The sequence below is a fragment of the Meira miltonrushii genome (assembly GCF_003144205.1).
Source record: "Meira miltonrushii strain MCA 3882 unplaced genomic scaffold FA14scaffold_5, whole genome shotgun sequence".
In the NCBI taxonomy this organism is placed as follows: domain Eukaryota; kingdom Fungi; phylum Basidiomycota; class Exobasidiomycetes; order Exobasidiales; family Brachybasidiaceae; genus Meira; species Meira miltonrushii.
Window position 1 is genome coordinate 923,109 of NW_020289947.1, and position 19,389 is coordinate 942,497.

General features: G+C 43.2%; 7 protein-coding genes across 7 annotated transcripts; 4 read left to right on the plus strand and 3 right to left on the minus strand.

The window, feature by feature from the left end:
• Nucleotides 1-112: 112 nt before the first annotated feature.
• FA14DRAFT_127190 (putative Chs8-chitin synthase 8) lies at nt 113-6,103 on the plus strand (the record flags this gene model as incomplete). Its single annotated transcript, XM_025496783.1, has 1 exon — nt 113-6,103. One exon carries the CDS (start codon nt 113-115, stop codon nt 6,101-6,103), a length of 5,991 nt encoding a protein of 1,996 aa, XP_025352556.1.
• Nucleotides 6,104-6,179: 76 nt separating this feature from the next.
• On the minus strand, nt 6,180-7,727 carry FA14DRAFT_86563 (DnaJ-domain-containing protein). Its single transcript, XM_025503008.1, has one exon. It carries the CDS (start codon nt 7,609-7,611, stop codon nt 6,256-6,258), a length of 1,356 nt encoding a protein of 451 aa, XP_025352557.1. The 5' UTR covers nt 7,612-7,727; the 3' UTR covers nt 6,180-6,255.
• A 250-nt stretch (nt 7,728-7,977) lies between these two features.
• FA14DRAFT_162438 (S-adenosyl-L-methionine-dependent methyltransferase) lies at nt 7,978-9,782 on the plus strand. The gene has a single exon (XM_025499608.1). The coding sequence runs from the start codon at nt 8,045-8,047 to the stop codon at nt 9,755-9,757; it is 1,713 nt and encodes a 570-aa protein (XP_025352558.1). The 5' UTR covers nt 7,978-8,044; the 3' UTR covers nt 9,758-9,782.
• Nucleotides 9,782-10,879, minus strand: FA14DRAFT_165860 (uncharacterized protein; the record flags this gene model as incomplete). The annotated part of the gene is made up of 2 exons (XM_025499982.1): nt 9,782-9,844; nt 9,917-10,879. The coding sequence occupies 2 exons, from the start codon at nt 10,877-10,879 to the stop codon at nt 9,782-9,784; spliced, it is 1,026 nt and encodes a 341-aa protein (XP_025352559.1).
• Nucleotides 10,880-11,599: 720 nt separating this feature from the next.
• Nucleotides 11,600-14,282, plus strand: FA14DRAFT_169094 (uncharacterized protein; the record flags this gene model as incomplete). Its single annotated transcript, XM_025500185.1, has 3 exons — nt 11,600-11,762; nt 12,321-13,730; nt 14,227-14,282. 3 exons carry the CDS (start codon nt 11,600-11,602, stop codon nt 14,280-14,282), a joined length of 1,629 nt encoding a protein of 542 aa, XP_025352560.1.
• A 420-nt stretch (nt 14,283-14,702) lies between these two features.
• FA14DRAFT_127103 (uncharacterized protein) lies at nt 14,703-16,664 on the plus strand (the record flags this gene model as incomplete). Its single annotated transcript, XM_025496780.1, has 1 exon — nt 14,703-16,664. The coding sequence occupies one exon, from the start codon at nt 14,703-14,705 to the stop codon at nt 16,662-16,664; it is 1,962 nt and encodes a 653-aa protein (XP_025352561.1).
• Nucleotides 16,665-17,688: 1,024 nt separating this feature from the next.
• On the minus strand, nt 17,689-17,853 carry FA14DRAFT_112856 (uncharacterized protein; the record flags this gene model as incomplete). Its single annotated transcript, XM_025495988.1, has 1 exon — nt 17,689-17,853. A coding segment is annotated over one exon (165 nt), but the record flags the coding sequence as incomplete, so codon positions are not given.
• Between the last annotated feature and the right edge of the window lie 1,536 nt (nt 17,854-19,389).

Sequence of the window (19,389 nt, forward strand, 5' to 3'; positions counted from 1 at the left end):
TTCCTTTTCGCATGAAATTGTTGATTGCAATTCCATCTTTCTCCTCCCATCTCCAGCCAAAAAGCAATCCTGCAAGATGCAGTCCAATCAAGGTCATCATGATGATCTTGATATGATCTGCAATCTTCCACCTGGCTCATTCAACACAGATTCAATCGTATCCACTTTGCGAGATCGTTTCTACGCTTCTCAGACGTTTCTCTCTCTGTCACATACAATCTTACTCTCTCTCAATCCTTACTCTCCAAACGGTGCTTACGAAAATGAAGAAGTGTTGAGACAGTACACTGCCGATTATCGTCAACTTGATCGTGAAAGACGTATTGTCCTGCCAAGTCATGTGTTTGGCCTTACATGTGATGCATACTTTTATATGATGCGAACAGGTCAAGACCAAAGTATCATCCTAGCAGGTGAAACGTCATCAGGCAAATCTGAAAACAGGAAGAAGGTTTTACGTGCTCTCCTCGCACTCAGCTCTGCTTCTCCAGGCAAGAAAGGCTCAAAATTAGCCGTACAGATCCCTTCCGCAGAATACGTATTGGAATCATTCGCGCACTGTCAAACATTAGACAACAACAATGCTTCGAGATATAGCAAGTATACAGAGCTTCAATTCGATGAATCAGGCAAGATTATCGGCTACAAGACTTTGAACTATTACTTGGAAAAGGAGCGCTTGACAAAGTGTGCAGCTGGCGAACGAAATTTTCACGTTTTATATGCTCTTTTAGCTGGCTGCTCTGCTGATGAGAGACAACACTTGATGTTGGGTGAAGGTACCAACTTCAGACTATTAGCCTCACATACTCGAGGAAGCAGAGAAAGTGTTCAAGATGACATTAATCGTTTCAACAAGCTTAAGCAAGCATTCAAGAATATCGGTATGTCCAAACGTCAAGTAGCATCCTTGTGTCAGGTTTTGAGCGCAGTTTTGCATTTGGGCGATATTGAATTCTACCACGATCGTCATAGCACGCAAGAATCCGCTTCAGTACGCAACAAAGACACCTTACAAACAGTCTCAAACTTCCTTGGTATTCCTCCCCGTGCTCTGGAAGAATCTCTGACATTCAAGACCAAGATGATTCGCAATGAAGTCTGCACAATCCTCCTGGATGCCGAAGGTGCAGGAAGTAATCGTGATGATCTTGCAACTTTTCTGTACTCGATGCTGTTCACCTGGGTGGCAGAATTTGCCAACGAAAAGTTGTGCAAAGACACTTTCAGTACATTTGTCAGTGTTTTAGATTTGCCTGGACCTCAAAATCAATCACGCCAGAATTCGTTGGATCAATTCATCGTCAACTATGCAAACGAAATGCTTCACCAATTTATTTTGCGAACTGTATTTGAGCATCGCAAGGAAGAATTCGTTCATGAAGATATCGAAAACGCTATTGATGATGTACCCTACGCCAATAATTCCGAGTGCTTGCGTTTGATCACAAATCAGCCAGGCGGTCTTGTGCATATCATGGACGATCAAGCACGTCGCGTGCCAAAGAAGACGGATCAAACAATGGCAGAAGCTTTCGGGAAAAGATGGGGTAACCACCAAAGCTTCAAAGTGGGCCCAATTGACAGAAGTGGTGCAACTACTTTCACGATCAGTCACTTTTCCGGTCCTGTAAATTATACAAGTCATCAATTCTTGGAGAAGAACAGTGACGTGACGAATCCAGACTTTGTCTCCTTGCTTCAAGGTCCATTGCAAACAGCAAGCGGACAAGTTGCGCCAGGCGCATTTGCAGGCTCTGACAATGCATTCATCCGTGGTCTCTTCAACAATCGAGTACTGAATGTACAGGCACATCCTCGCAACGAACAAACCTTGGTCGCTGTCCAGCAATCGCTCAAACCATCCCGCACGCCTTCTACGAGAAGGCCAAACAGGAGTGGAACATTGCGTCGTGCCGGCACGTTGAAGAAAGATGACAACAAGTCGGAGAAACAGAACGATAGCGATGATGAAGCAAATGATGGCGACAATACCATTGATGATGAACAAGGCAAGAGGGGCAAGAAGGACGGCATTCGTTGTGTTGCAGGTGAATTTAAGAGTGCTTTCGACACTCTTTTCAAGACTTTGGAAGATAGTAAACCGTGGTTCGTTATTTGCATTCGCCCAAACGATCATCAGCTTCCCAATCAATTTGAAGCGCGTCAAGTGAAGCAACAACTTGTCACATACGCAGTAAGCAATCTTGCAGCCGGTATGAGCAACGAGTATACGGTCAGCATGACTCATGATGAATTTTGTGAACGTTATTCGGACTTGGCCTTCCTTAATGCTGCTGAAATGAAAGGTGCTTCGGGAGGAGAAGCAAGACAGAAATGCAACAATGCTAAAGAAGTGATGGGTTGGTCTGACAAACATGCGAGATGCGGTCGTTTGAAAATCTTCTTATGCCATTCAGTATTCCGTCAATTGGAAGATGAGTTGCGCGCTGCTGATCCGGATGAAGTACGTGCGAATGAACGTAGAGCTATGCTGGATGCAGATGCTATTGCCCGTGGTGATGTCGATCCACTCGTACCTGCAAATGAGCAAGCCAACTTGTACTCACAGCAAAAAGCATTTTCAGATGGTGCAGGAAGCGCCAGTAATGTGCCATTGAACCCTTTCTCCAATCAATTACGCAATCGAGGTGGACCAAGATCTGGCGAAGATGAATTTGATGATGCGAAAAGTTCGGTGACTAGTCTTTCAGGCCGCTTTGATACCACTTCACCGTCCATTGCTGGCACAGAAAGCTATGCTCCGTCTCGTAATATGTTCTCTGGACGAGTCGACGAAAAGATGGCCGGCTTTAGCGGTACAGACCCACATGAGACAGTAGAGGTGGCTCATGTTACTTCAGCTCGACGCAAATGGACTTGCATTACTTGGTGCTTAACATTTTGGATTCCAACATTTGTGCTCAAGCTTTGTGGCTTGAAGCGTCCTGATATCCGTATGGCCTGGCGCGAAAAATTGGCAATCAATATGATGGTATGGTTTGTTTGTGGTTGTGCAATCTTTGTCATTACTATTCTTGGAAATTTGATCTGTCCCAAACAGCATGTATTCTCGGATGCAGAATTTCAAGCAAAAGCCAGCAAATATTCCATGACTAGAATCCGTGGTGAAGTTTTCAATTTGGACAACATTATCACCATGCACAAGACTTCCATTCCTGTCGTGCAAGCGGATGTGATCAGAAAGTATGCCGGTATTGATGCCTCGCCAATCTTTCCGGTTCAAGTCAATGCTTTGTGTAATGGTCGAACGGGCGCCATCAGTCCTTGGGTTCAATTGACCAACGAGAATACATCCGACGTCAATGCGAAATATCATGACTTCCGTGCAATTCATCCTGAGGATACACGTCCAGATTGGTACTACGAATCTATGGTACTGATGCGATCCAACTTCCGCGTTGGTTTCATGGGCTATACACCAGAAGGCATTTCAGATTTAATCGGAGATGGACGTTCGGTAGGCATATATCGAGGTGATGTATATGATGTCTCCGACTATATTCGGCAAGGTTATCGAGGTGCAGTACAGGCACCAGAGAATATGAGAGCACCAGGAGATACAGATGCTGCTTTCATGACTGAATCATTGATCTCTCTATTCAATCAAAATCCGGGACAAGATTTGACGAAAAAGATTGACTCTCTACCACTTTCGAATGATGAATGGCACAGGCAAAGAGTGTGTCTTCGTAACCTATTCTTCATTGGTAAAAAGGATAATCGTAACTCTCCGCAATGCCGATTTTCACAGAATATCTTATTGGCCCTGTCTGTCATCATGGTTGCGATTATTGGATTCAAATTCTTGGCTGCTTTGCAATTCGGCAGAGCACGTGTACCAGAAGATCATGACAAGTTTGTGCTTTGTCAAGTTCCTTGTTATACGGAAGGTGAAGAGTCCATGCGAAAGACGATCAACTCATTGTCAGCACTGAAGTATGACGATAAGAGGAAACTACTGTTTGTCATCTGTGATGGTATGATTGTCGGTTCTGGAAACGATAGACCAACACCAAGAATTGTGTTGGACATCCTCGGTGCAGATACACGATTGGAGCCTGAGCCTTTGAGCTTCTTGTCCTTAGGCGAAGGCAGTAAGCAGCACAATATGGCCAAGGTATACAGTGGTTTGTACGAGCATCATGGTCATGTTGTACCTTATGTGGTTGTGGTCAAATGTGGAAAGCCCACCGAACGTCATCGACCAGGAAATCGAGGAAAGCGAGATTCACAATTGATCTTGATGCGATTCCTCAACAAAGTACATTTTGGTCTCCCGATGAACCCTATGGAGCTTGAAATCTTTCACCAGATCAAGAACGTGATTGGTGTAAATCCAAGCTTCTACGAGTATGTCTTACAGGTTGATGCAGATACGGAAGTTGATCCGTGGAGCTTGAACAAATTTGTCAGTGCTTTCACGAATGACAAGAAGGTGATTGGACTTTGTGGTGAAACGAGTATCAGCAATTCAAAGCGCACCTTCATCACCATGTTGCAAGTTTACGAATACTTTATCTCGCACTACCTCTCCAAAGCTTTCGAAAGCTTGTTTGGTTCAGTGACTTGTTTACCAGGTTGTTTTTCCATGTTCCGCATTCGAACACCTGACACTCATCGTCCACTCTTTATTGCAAATAATGTTGTGGAAGAATATGCTGAAAATCGAGTGGATACCTTACACACAAAGAACCTTTTGCATCTCGGAGAAGATCGTTATCTGACCACCTTGGTACTGAAACACTTTGGAGACTTCAAGACGACTTTTGTACGAGATGCCAAAGCAAAAACTGCCGTACCAGAAGATTGGTCCGTTCTACTCAGTCAACGTCGTAGATGGATCAACAGTACCATTCACAACTTGTTCGAATTGCTCAGCACGCCAGGCTTGTGTGGGTTTTGTTTATTCTCTATGCGTTTTGTGGTCTTTATCGATCTATTATCGACAATCGTGGCACCAGTGACGCTGATTTATATCGTATACTTGCTCTTCTTGGTTATCAAGGATCATGCGGCCGTGCCTTTGACGGCAATTTTGATGTTGGCTGCTATTTATGGATTGCAAGCGATCCTATTCTTGCTCAGAAGACGATTTGATATGGTGGTCTGGATGTTGATTTACATCATTGGCCTTCCGATCTGGACGTTCTTTTTGCCATTGTATTCATTCTGGCATATGGATGATTTCTCTTGGGGTAATACTCGTGTCGTTATGGGTGAACAAGGTAAAAAGATTGTTACGCACGACGAAGGAACTTTCAATCCAGCCGAAATACCTCAAAAGACTTGGCAACAATACGAAGAAGAACTTTGGGAACGTGGATCAAATCAATCCATCGGAACGATTTTGCTCAATAGACAAGGTGGTGCCAATGAAGAAGGTATGACTAGAGCAGAAAGTCATTATACCGCCAGCGTATATGGAATGCCGCAAGCGGACAATATGATGGGTGCTTCCTACAAGAGCGGACTCGGATCAGGTTACCAAAGTCCCGTTCCTTCCATTTACATGGGAGGAAGTGGGAACTTGAGAGGCGACGCGATGGGATCTGCAGCTTTGAGTGGTACGCCATACTCGCCTCTTAATCAAGGTCGAATCGGATCTTCTTATGGTCCATTGGGTGGATCACCGGTGGGATCTTCACCTGGAGTGCAAGGCTTAGAGTCGCCATTCCAAGCAGCGCCTGTTGCTTCTTCGAGTGCGGCAAATGCAGGCAGTATGATGCATCGACCTAGATTCAGTACGGCATCTTCTTCTTATTTCGGTCAAATGAACAACCCACCTCCCTATGCAGGTACCTCGAGTGGCAGATCGACGCCCACTGCGACTGGACAAACCACCATCCGTGCTGTCAATTTGATGGATTCAGACTCGCCTTTGATCGATATGGAACGCAGCTCTTTGCCAACGGATGAAGTGATTGCACGGGATATACGTTCGATCATCAGCGCTTCTGATTTGAATACAATTACCATGAAAGGAATTCGTGCACAATTGGAAGCGATGTACGGCACTTCAATCAATGCGAAGAAGGCATTCATCAGTGATACCATTGACTCTATCTTGGGCGATATTTGATCTTTCGACCTTTCCTTATTCTACTTTCTATAGTTTGTTTCCCTACCTTGTCCATATCACCCAGTACGCGCTCACAAAGATTGTGTGAAAGTCTATTGAATGAATGATAAATTAAACATGAAATCGAATGCAAGTGTGAGAATGATTTTGAACTATATCTGAATACCAAAATTGATTCCGAAATCTTTGAGTCTTTCGCAGCTGTCATACCTTTCAGATCGAATTCGTTTTTCTGCCTCTCGATCTGCTCCGATACCAAAGAGCGTTCCTTGAGCGGCATTGATCCTTCTTTCCTGATATTCACGTCTGCGTTGACAATCACGATATAATGAATTTTTGAATTGATTTTCTACCCTTCGTTCGAAATCTTGCAATTTTGATGATGCTCGATTTGCTTCAGCTTGAACGGCTGAATCTTTTGCGTTGATTTTTGCAGCAGCTGCTACCCAAGGATGGGTATGCCAAGTACTTTGATCAACATAATATTTGACATTATGCGTTGGCGTATGACGTTCTGTTCGGAAATGGGCTGAAGGAGTCCAATCGAATTGCGGATCGGGCGTAGAGAAAAGTGTTGGAGCGTAAGAAAGAAGACTGAATAAACCAAGAATCAAAAGTGGAAGAAGTTGTAAAAGCATTGGAGTTGATTCATTATTGTTTGCAGCTCTTCTAGGACCTTGACGTGCTTGACGTGCATGGAATGCATTTCCCCCGCCAAATTGATGCATGTGCACACCACCCGGTCCCCCAAACGAGAAAGTTGTCCCTCCGAATCCATTACCCATACCTCCACCGAAGAACATATTGAACAGATCATTAGGATCAATCTCTGCTCCTCCCATTCCATTGCCATACGTTCGGAACGCGGGACCTCCTGCTCCAAATCCGGAAGCTCTTCCTGCTGCACTGCTGCCTCCTCCGCGGGAATCAGGATCTCCTCCATATCGATCATACATTGCCCTTTTATCAGCGTCTGATAAAATTGTAAATGCTTTAGACACAATTTTGAAAGCTTCATCTGCTCCTGGCGCTCCATTTTTGTCAGGATGTAATTGCAAGGCTAGCTTTCTATATCCCTTTTTGATTGCATTTTCATCTGGTTCATCGGACTTTTTTAGCCCTAATACTCCGTAGTAGTCATTCTCTCTGCCTGACTTGTTCACTTGAGTGACAATCTTCATCTGCACTTCGGTGTATTCCCGCTGTGGTGTACTTGGAGATTCTCTTGTTGAACTTGCAGTAGCACGTTTCTTTAATCCTTCTGCGCTGGCATGTCCATTCATTCCATTTGTCTTTCCTGTTGAACCTGCTGCCGAACTACTACTTCCTTCTTCATATCCAGGCATATGACCTTTTTCCAAACTTGTTAATAAAATTTTTGCTTTTGTTAAACCTGGATCGATACTCAATGCTTTTTTTGTCCATTTTAATGCTGATTCTAAATTACCTGATTGACTATGTTTCATAGCCAATGCATATGCCTTTGCACCATCTTCTGGAGATGACATGATTTGTCAAGTCAACTAGTCTAGCCGGCGACAAAGAGAGATGATAGAGAAAGGAAGAATGAACGATTGGACCTAGACCTTTATCTTCTGACTTTAACTCAGTTTAGAAGCTGCTGATGCATGCATGCGTGGGGTGTAAAAAAGAGACTCAAGTCGTATGGCTCCAACGCATACACACTCACACACCACACACGCACGCGGCGGCGCAAGCAGACGACTGTGTAAATAAGAATTCTATGGCTTGGCTGCCTTTCTCTTAAGGTGTGGGCTCAAGCGCTGCAATCTTTTTCTGCAACAAAAAATAAACTCCGGCCGAGAAGAAAGTATGATTTTATGATGACAATCGATGCATCTTGTCTTTTACCATAAGTGACTAGCTTTGACAGGTTGAGCTATAAGCGGTCGAGTAGATTGCTAGGGCATCAATACAAGCATGTTCGCACGATCATTGCGGAGTACGGTCGCATCCACTTCTAGACTGCATCTAGAATCTGCATTGCCCAGAAATACCTTGCTCAGATCACAAGCTACATCCGTGCTATCGAACGGATATGCGACAAAGTCAGAATCTGAACCAGAACCTAAACCAAGAGCTAAGCCGGGACCCAAGCCAAAGGCTAAACCGGGACCCAAACCGAAGAAAGCATCAGCCAAATCTGGAAAAAAGGCAAAGGTGGAAGGAAAACAAACCGAAGAGCAGCCACTTGACGACAGCATAGGCAATGAAGAAGACAATATCAATTCGAAGACAAAAGATGTAAATTTCGACAACTCGTCACCTGAAGATTTGACATTGACTTCCTTATCCAAAAGCACACTGAATACAATCGGAGACGGTCATGTCGAATTTAATAGAACATTTGGAGATAGGAAATCGCAACATGCTGATTCTGTAGAACAAAGAGCTGTTAGTAAAGTCATTCCAAATCCATCACATAAAGATTATCCATACGTGCCAAAGCCGCCAGTATGGGATAAAATTTTCTACAAAGTGAATGGAATCAATACCCGTCATCGAATGTTCATCTCCAATGTCGAAACGGCCAAAAATGTCGTCAAAGCTTTGGAACTGGACAAGCAGAGAGAAGCATCCGGAGAAAGAATCACTGTGATAGAGGGATATCCTGGTATAGGATCATTATCAAGAGAATTATGCAACCATGAAGCTGTAGAAAAAGTGATTGCATTTGAAGATCATGCATCTTTCAATAAAGCATTGCGAAATTTAAAAGATAACGAACCGCAAGCAGCGGAGAAGCTGGATGTGTTGCCGCTATCTTGCTTTCAATGGGAATCTTTTGATCAAGTAGTCGGTTTAGGTGGTTTGGACAACATACCTGGTGTACGGGAAGAGCGAAAACGTCAACCAGATTACAAGGATGGAATATTTGCCGGTGATTCGTGGAAAAAGCCATCTTCTTTATTATTCCTTGCTCAATTGCCAAATACCGTTCACAGTGAACAACTTGTCTCGCAACTCTTACGTTCGATCAGCAATCGGTATTGGTTGTACAGACATGCGAGGGTACGTATGGCATTCATCTGTTCCCAACAGATGGCCGAACGCTGTATGGCCCAAGTCTCGGATCGCTTATATGGCAAATTAACATTGGTGGCAGGGGCAATGGCAGATTGTACGGTGGCATTGGATTCAAGCCATTTTAAACCGTATGCTGAACATTTTTGGCCGTCAAAGCCTGCAGTAGGACCTCAAACGCCAATTACCGTTCATCTAGGATCGATTAAAGATCACAGACAGCAAGCCACTCCAGCAAAGACGGATCAATGCTTATTGATACTTGAACCAAGAGTGAAACCTTTGATAGAAGGTAGTTCGGAATTGGAATCGTTTGATTATATAACGAAGAATCTTTTCATCTTACGATCTTCACATGTGAAGAAAGCTTTGGCTCATATCGCGCCTGGAGCAGATAACATCCTTGATGCGATGAATTCAGGTAAACATCCAGCAATGCAAGAGATTGGCAATGTTACAATCGATCCAAAAACAATCGTTTCAAAGCTTACGCTAACGCAACTTATTGGCTTATCCAAAATGTTTGATAGATGGCCTTTCCGTCCTGCAAATCTCTTTGATGAGGGCAGAATAGAAGAGATTGCTGAACATAGAAATAACAATAGATAATGTACTATAATAATTCATTCATCATCACTTGTCCAAAGGAAGAATGTATAGATGAGGTCCAGCAGGAACGATGCGGGTTGGGTTGATCTGTAGGGAAATTGGGGGAAGATGTTTATAGTTAATATCCTTTCTCTGCAGAACCGTTTCGTGAACACTTACCTGAGGATGACTTTGATAGTAATGTGCTTTGATACTTTCGAAATCGGTCGTATCTTTGAATGCGCCGTCTCCCTCTTTCCAGTAGAGTTGTCTGGCCCATTTATGAATATGAGGATAGCCGTCTCGGATAGTTTTGATGTTGCACTTGAAGTGACCAACATAAACAGGATCAAAGCGAATGATCGTTGTGAAGAGACGAATATCAGCTTCTGTTAAACGACCACCAGCAAGGTAATCCCTTCCATCACTCAAGATTTTCTCCACTTTATCCAAATGTTCAAACAAGGGTTTAACTGATTCTTCATATGCATCCTGCTTAGTTGCAAATCCGCTCTTGTAAACACCATTGTTGATACATGGATAAATCCATTCGTTCAATCCGTCAATCTCTTTTTGTAATGATTTATCGTCTTCCGGGTAGAATGTCAAATTGCGATATTTTGGATCGATGAAATCATCAAAGCAAGTGTTTAGCATTCGAATGATCTCAGAAGATTCATTGTTCACTACGGTATTCAACTTGTTGTCCCAAATGATCGGAACTGTGCATCGGTCTTTGTAGTCGGGATTAGCAGTCAAATATAATTCACGAATACGTTTCTTATCTTCGTGTCCTGGGATCTTGATTCCCGTTCCAGGGATGCCCAGTCCTTTCAATTCTTCTGAATCATAAGGAACGAAAGTCCAGCCTTCCGGACCCAAAAGAGAATCAACGGTATGCAAAGGCAAAAGTCCTTTCACTTTGTCAATGCCTTTTAATTTACGAACGATCATACTTCTATGAGCCCAAGGACAAGCCATTGCGCAAATGAGATGATAACGGTTTAATTCCGGTTTAAAGTCTGAATTGCCATCTTTTGTGATAAAGTTACGAAAGCTTGATTCTTGTCTTCTGAATCTGCCATCGTTTGAACTCCATTTTGTGGATCCGTCTGTATGCTTATGAGTTGTTTGAGTGGACATTTTTGCTGCAAATTGTAATCGATTGAATGGTGGTAAACGAAGACAATTATTTCTCAAAGATGTAGTTAGAAGCATGAGAATTGGGATGAAAGAAAGACAATGTTCTATTGATTTGCTGTTCTACTTTATATGCTCTCTTTCTCTATCTCCGAACAATCCACTGGAAATTGCTCCACTTGTGTTATGCTAAACATACAGTGAGCATGCTTTAAGCGCGTTCATCTTTCACCCGCATAAAAGCCTTATTGTGTCTATAACCCAAATCCGTACAATGCTCATTATCCACGTACATTCTATGAAGGTCTTTCTTTCATTGTGTCATTCATTGTTGTGCACTTATACCTTGTCAGACAATGAGGATGATGTTCTTTTATTCATACCATCGAGCACGTGAGGATCTTGCAATGGACTTCCTTCCACAGCCTCTAGTGAGCGTACGTAATCACCTTGAGAACATTCACTGTGTACCTGCATGAGTTAATCTGCACCACATGGCGGCGCGCGAAACAGGTGTGAATGAAATGAATTTTGGTGGGGCGCAAAATGGAAGAAAAGTTCTCAAACCTTGAGAAAAAAAAAGTCTGGATCTTCTTCTTCTCGGCGCAGGCACACAGAACAGTTTGTGAGAGAAGCTTTTTCCTACAGATAAGAAGGGTGCAACTAGCTTTTCTCTTTATCAACCATTATCCCCCTACTCCTCATACACTTCTTCTTGTGGCCATGTTGCAAACTTATCAGGCCAACGCTTTGGTTTATACCACTTTGGTCGCTTTCGGTGGTGTCGGTTTCTTTGCAGGATGGAAAGTGAAAAATCGTGTAGATTTCCTTAGTGGATTGAGAACACAATCTGCATTTCCATTGGCATTGAATTGGATCGCATCAAGTTAGTATACTCTCAAAGAACACCCATTCAATCAAGCTTTATCGAACGCAGTATTATCTTTGGATCATCCATCTCTTTTCATCATGGTAACGTATATGTTGTGGCTCAGTGAAAACAAAAAGCTCCCTCTTGCTCTTTGCTCTTTTTATGATCTTCGTTGACAAGCGAAAAGATGGTAGGGCGATATTATGAACGTGCGATTTAAGGTTACACAAAACAATCTACATAGTCACATAATCTTTCATAGTATTCTCCCCCTTTCCATACTTTTCTTGTCATTCATATTTTACTAAAAAAGGCTCAGGCTACGGGTGCTCCCGAAGAAGTGTTCACGCACCAATTCGAAGGGCTGAGATCATACCGTTACCATGCATCGGATCCAGATAATGCTGGCGTCGAGAAGCTGGTGCCTTCTTTTCATATCATCATACACTCTACTCTATCTCTCTGAAAAGAGAGAGAGTGAGGTTGATGTCTCCCCACCCCATTTGCCAAGAGCGCTTTATGTGCTCATCAGACCCTATTGACACCCGCTTCTCTCTCCCTTCTCTCTCACAGATATGTCTTCCAGTCTGCTCTTCTCTTATCCTCAAATCGGTGTGATTCCCGATGCAGGATTATTGGGTTTGTTCGCATACACGTTCGCAACCGTGATTCCAATCTTTGTGTTTGCATACTTGGGTATGTATATGCGCAGAAATTATCCAGACGGTTTCACGTTTGCCGAATTCGTTCGTCGTAGATTTGGCTGGCCGGTAGGATGTCTTTTGGCTTTAATCTTTGTGGCATTCATGTTGTGCTTCATGATTACGGAATTGAACACGTATGGTTCAGTGGTTGCATTGCTTGGTGGTGTGGACGCAACAGTTGCTGCTGTTGTGATCGCACTCGTCACGTTCTTGTATACCTCTTATGGTGGTTTCCGTGCATCTTTGTACACCGATAACGTCAATGCTGTTGTGATTATGATTTTCATCATCATTGCTGCCGCCGCGATTGGTGAAAAAGTTCATGTCACGCAAGAACGAATCGATCAATCAGGATTATTGAAACCACAAAAGTTAGGTGGTCAATTATGGTATATCTTACCTGTTGCCATCATCTTTTCACAAATGTTCAATCAAGGATTTTGGCAACGTTCGTTTGCCGCAAAAAGCATTCGATCTTTATGGGGTTCTGTCTTTATTGCAGCTATTCCACTTTTTGGAATCGTATTCTTTGTTGGCCTTTGCGGTCCGATCGCTCAATGGGCAGGATTGTTCAACGGAATCACGCCTACAGATGATGGAAGTGAAACATTCTTTTACATCTTGGCCACTATGCCAAATTGGGTTACCGGTATCGTGATCGTTTTGGCCGGACTGCTCTCAAGTTCCGCTTATGATACATTCCAATCTGCTCAAATTACAACAATCTACAATGATGTCTTCTTGGGAAGAGTCAACATTTGGTTCTGTCGTCTTGCCCTTTTAGCAATCAATGTGCCAGCGGTCGTTTTGGCAGTGAAGAATATCGATATCTTACAAGTATTCTTGGTTGCTGATTTGGGAGCTGCTGCCGTTTTGCCTGCACCTTTGTTAGGCTTGGTACCTCAATTGCACTTCCTCAACGGATTTGATGTTTTCGTAGGTGCTTGTGGTGGATACCTTACAACGTTTATCTTTGGATTGATCTATTATCATGGTGACGCTCATGCAGCTGGAAATTTGTTAGGTCTTTCAAACGGATTGTACATTGGAGGAGACGACTACAGCGTTTTAGGAGCATTCTTTGCTGCACCTCTTGGATCGATCGGTTGGACGTTGGCATCAGGTGGTGCTCGTATTGGAGGAAGATTTGTTTTGTGCAAGATTCGTGGAGAAGAATTCGTATTTGAAAGACGTGAATTTGATGCTTCTCAATTCGTTTTACCTGAAGATCGTCCTGCTGGATTTGCAGGTTTCCACGGATCTGGAAATCCGGAAGATGGTAAAAAGATTGAAGAGATGGAAAGCATTGGCGAAAGTGATGAAGGTGCGGGTTTGAGAAGGACTCGTTGGAATAAAGGCATGATGGCTCGTTTGCCAGCCATGCCTTGGAAGCGCAATTGATGTGTGGGATGTGCTCAATAACTTTACTATTTGCCTTTTCTGGATTCTACCAACCCTTCCTTCTTTCCCTTCTTTCGCTCTTCGCCTTACAAATTCATACACCAATTAAGAGAGTTGTATTATTCTCACTTGCTTTATATGGAATTCTCTTGAATATAAATCTTTGCATCATCTACATGCTTCTGAGTGAGTAGTGATCATTTATCTAGTTTGCTTTTGGTAAGCACAGAGTGGTTCGTCAGGTTGAATACAAGTTGCTTCGCGCGGTTACTTTGCGTCCATTTGGTAGCCGGTCAAGTTTTATTTTTTTTCTCGAGCCTGAAGCTCCACATTTTGTATGTGAATCGAGAGGATTTAATTTTGGTGGGGGTGAGAAAAAGGAATTAAAGTTTCTTGTGGGAAAAACAGCACCGCGTCTGCATTAAAATGATAGTTATGCTTTAAATTTCTTCTTCTTCTTCTCCCGGCCTTTCAATCTTTCCTTGTGTGAAAAAAAGTTTACATATCCCACTCATTCTCCCTCCCGTCCTGTGTGTGTGTGGGGTTATAAGTGATGGATAGAAGTTTACTTCTTCCTTCCAATCAATCATCACCTGAATTACAGCAATCTTCTTCAACCTCAACACCTTCTTCTACGCCAAATTTGGATAGCGGTGGATCAAGTAGATCGGCCCGTTTAGCTTCTTTGTCCAGGAAGAGATCTCAGTTGGGCTACGGCAACAAAAGTGCAAATAGTAGCTCTTCAAGTTTACGTATCAAAGACGAAGACGAAGCGATCGCATCTGCTGGTTTACGAATTGATACCGGATTCAACAACAAGAAAATGTCTGATCAAACTTCACCGCCATCCATGAAAACTTCTCAAAATGGGGGAGCTTTCCATGCTTCTCACATTCGTAAACGATCTTCAAGAGGATTTGGATCTGGTTTGCATACACCGGCAAACGGAAGTGGAACATCTACACCGATCAGAGGTGTATCTTCTGCTTATCTAGGTCAAAAATTACAAAGCTTGGCTGATTCGTTAGAAGAACGATTGGAAGATCAAAGCAAGAAACCCGGTTGGACGGGTAATTGGGCACGTCAATTGATCGAACGTGGATTGTGGGTAGAAGAACATTTGGAACAAGAATGGGAATTACGTAAAGATGCGATCGGAGGAATTGATAATATGTGGATTTTATTATCAAGTGTTTCTGCATTCAATCCTGTTTGTGCGGCAAGTTTTACTCTTAAAGGAAAGATTGAAATGAGCACACTCGAGGAAAATGCAAAACGTCAAGTTGAAATTTTTCCTAAATATCGTCAAATTTTGACAAATACAGGTCGCAAATTTCACGGAAGTACGTTCATTGATGATCCAAATTGGGACGTCAAGCGTCATTTGAGCACACACAGTTTACCAGAGCCTGCTGGACGAGAAGAATTGGACGCATTTACCGCAGAATTCATTGCTCGTGATTGGGATTTCAACAAGCCCTTGTGGGAAATGGCAGTCATTGACAATTTCAAAGAGGCAGGAAACGAAGAAGGAAGTGCGTTGATCACCCGTGGTCATCATAGCATGGCTGACGGTCAAGGCTTTGTGATGTCGCAACTTTACATTTCAAGCTTTGGTCCTGAGCTTGAGCGTATGTTGACAGAAGGCAAGGCGACCATTCGTGCTGCCAGACGAGGAAAAGCACGCCCATCCAAATTACACAAATCTCTCAAACCTCTTGATCGTTATAGACATATGATCGTCTTGCAATTGATCATGTTTAGTCTGTTTTGGACGATTTGGTTGATGGGTAACTTGATGGATGCATTCAATGCAATCATTCAGCTCTTTACCTTTTCGACTCAATACCTTCTTTATGGCTGGAGACCGTTGACGTTGACAAGTGAATATGCAGGCGCTCGTGTGGACAAGCGTGAATTTGCAACGAGTGATCGTATGCCTATGAGCGATGTTCGTAAGATGCAAAAAGCATTCAGTGGACCAGTTCCGGGCGGATGGTTTGATCGTGCATTGGGCAGAAAAGAAAGAAGTTGGTTCGGACATTTGACATTGAACGATATCTTGTGTACGATCATTGCAGATGTGCTTTCGGATGAACGTGATCATCAAGAATTAGTACCTGCACCAACGATGCGCGTGAGGTTCACAAGACTTGCAAACAAGATCTTACCGCAACGATTAGCACTCATGATCCCGATCAGTATTCGTCCGGTAGCAAATTGGGATATGCGTAATTGGTCAACGGGTAGTTTGGTATTTTTGCCTTTACCCGATTCCGGTTCATCAAAACAACATGGTTTACCTTTAGGTGCAAAACCCATGCATGCACGTTTACACGATGTTGCCCGACGATTAAGCGTTTTAAAATCAGGTTTATTACCAACGATTTTCTTTTGGGCCGTTCAAATTACCGGGCAAGCACCACTTTTGTTCCCGAGTATGTTATGGGTACCTTTTCGTCCTGTGGTAAAGTTTGGTACAGATTTATTGTTGGAAGCATTTTCGGCAGTTGTTACAAATGTGCCCGGACCACAAAGTAAAGATGGCATTCAATTTGCCGATCGTCAAGTTACTCGTTGGGCTTGTGCTCCTCCTCAAGCTGGAAAAGGTACTTTAGGAATCGGAATTATCACCTATGCAGATGGAATTTGTATCACAATCGCTGCTGATAACGTCAAGGGTGCACCTTCTGATGGTGTTACCCGCAGAGTTGCGCAAAAGTTTGCAACCCGTTGGGCACAATATTGTCAAGTGGCAGACGATATCCTTGAAAGATCTTCATCTAATAAACAAAACCGAAAGAAGGCATGATTGATTCACTTTATCATCTTTCCATGTAATAGCATCAGCATGTAGCAACCTTTTGACTTTTTTTAAGAAATATATGACATTGAAATCAAGGGAAAAGAGATAAGTAGACAAAGAATTTTGACATCACATCAAAAAAATAGAGGGGTGAGGGGGTAAGAAAAGGGGGATTTAGCTGACTGTAGATGCACTTGCAGATCTTCAAAAGCGAAAATAAAATAAGAAGATAAGTAGAAATAAAAAAGAACAAGTCCAAAGCACTACGAGAAAGACAGAAAGAAGTAAAAAAAAAGAGGAGCAAAAGGAGCAACTTGCTAATCCGAGATCATCACACACATCTGTTTGAAAAAGATGCATGACGGAGAAAGCAATTATAAAAAAGAGAGCAATCTTGGAAAAGCGCAGAGAGAATCGAGAAAAAATCTTGACGGAACCTAGAAATAAAGTCCACTCGCTCCTTGTACGGGAATATGTAGATCACCACCAGTCTCTTGAGTATATAGTAAGGTCTGTTGATGAATCTGCAAAGTGCAAGTGAGGCGGAGAGCGAGACGATTGGGGAAAGGGGGGAAAACATCAGATCCAATCCGGGTTGAGGTTGGACAAAAAGGGGCAAATTGCATTGAGCGCAAATCGCAAAGAATCGAAACGGTGAAGCGGATTGTCCGATCGTACTTTGATATTGACGAACGTATTGGGGCGAAAGAGAAATGAGCGTTGACATTCTACAAACATTAAAGGAGCGTTGTGTGTATACGATTGTTGCACGCATACAATAAACTGAGAAATGACAGTGTTTTTCTGTTAAGCTGGAAACACATTATGAGTCCATTCCAAAGATTCCATTAATATTGGCTTGAGATGCATCTTCATTTTCCATTGCCTTGGCAGCCGCATCTTCTTCATCCCTTTGAATGGCTTTACGTAAACGTTCACCAACAGCCGCAAGACTGCTTGGAGTTTCAGCATCGGTGTTGCTGTTCATCATGAACGATGAACTTTCTCCGCTGATACTTGAACCTTGGGTGTGAACACGGGCATGTTGGTTGAGGTTGTCATGGCGAGAGAAACGCTTTCCGCAGTGGCACATAAAAGGCTTCTCATCAGTATGAATACTGCGAACGTGTCTCTTCAAGTGTTCACTACGTTTGAAGCATTTACCACATCCAGGAACCTTGCATGTGTACACCTTTCCACTCTTGCCCAAATTGTTCAATTCTTCAGGATTGCTTGGAACACGACGACCACGGCTTCGTTTGGTAATGATACCGCTGATCATGTGACCATTAAGAGCTGCTTGTTGAACCATACTTGGCGCAGGTGAGTGTGTCATTGGGCTGGCATACGGTGACGATCCATGCGAGGACATGGTGGCCGCACGGTTGCTGCGAATTACCCCACCTGTTGGGGTCATTCCTGGTGCGGAGAAGGAAGCATTCATCATTGCACTAGAGTAGCCTGTCAAAGGCGAATTAGCTGCATTGACAAAGTCATTCTGACGATTATCTTCATTCCACAAAGAACGCAAACCTTGCACAGGAGAAACAGAATAATGCGGGAAGCTGATCGATGCAGAACGTTGATCGTTTCCTTCCATGTTTCCGTAAAAGTTTGTTGGAGGAGGAGGCATGCTAGATGAAGAAAAGACATCATCTAAACTATGCATCCTTGGGTCTGCCATACCACCCGGAGTGATATAAGCCGGATTGCACGAAAGAGGATCAATCGATCCCATCTCATTTCGGCTACTCGTACCTTCTCTCTCGGTGAACAAATTGTTACCATCAATGCCGCCTTGTCCGGCTGCAAAGCTGTAGCTTCTTTGACCTGCAGGATAATGCCTGCCTCCGTTTGAAACCATGTAGGATGTACTGGACATCTGAGGTGAATCAGCTGGCGAAGAAAATGCGCTTGGTAATCCTGGTCTTGAGGATGTGTTTTCACGTTGTCCAGAACCAGAACGATCGGAAGAAAGGAAAGAGTTTATTTGACTAGCACGCAGGGTGGACGAGTTTTGTTCTTCGGTTGTACTTTGATCTTGATCGTGATCAGAGATAAAGTCAGAAAGATTAAAGTTGTTGAAAGCGGCAGAGTTGTTTTGGGGAAGTGTCTCGAGATGATTTGGCTGTTGCAATTCAACAACTTTTGTTCCTTTTAATAAGTCCAATCCAGCGTTTGTTGTGTCCAGACGGAATCCCAATCCAAGCGCCTGCATGGATTCACTGTGAAGTTCTTCTTGGGTTCCGAAAACGAGAGCTTCTTTGATACGCAAGAGCCCTGTTTCGTCTTCTTTGTTACGATCTAAAAGATCACTGTCTGCTTCCGAAGGTGTTGCGGATGAGATTGAACTTGCGGCAGATGAGCTGCTGAATCTTGGATGTAATGAATCACGGCCACTTGGTGTTCCAATTGATGACAAGAAATCGTCGTCCTCTTCGTCGTCTTCGAGTAAGAATGACGAGCTGCGACGTGGATGAAGATGTTTTTGTTGATGATGTTTGAGTTCAACAAGATCAAAAGAAAAAGGTTGGAAGGTGGTGTCGTTGAAGGAAGAGAAGAACGGATTGTGATTTGGATCTGATGAAGGAGAAAGGAGGAGGGGAGGCGTATTGTTTTGCAAGTCCATGCCTGGAAAAGGCAATTCACTGCCATGCATAACCAATTGATCTTCCATTTTTAAACTTCTCAGCGTGCTTGCAAAAAAGTACTAGCTGTCAAGAGGATAGGA

Excerpts from the sequence above, each read along its gene's own strand:
- FA14DRAFT_86563 (XM_025503008.1), bottom strand. The coding sequence starts at position 7,611 with ATGTCATCTCCAGAAGATGGTGCAAAGGCATATGCATTGGCTATGAAA.
- FA14DRAFT_162438 (XM_025499608.1), top strand. The coding sequence starts at position 8,045 with ATGTTCGCACGATCATTGCGGAGTACGGTCGCATCCACTTCTAGACTG.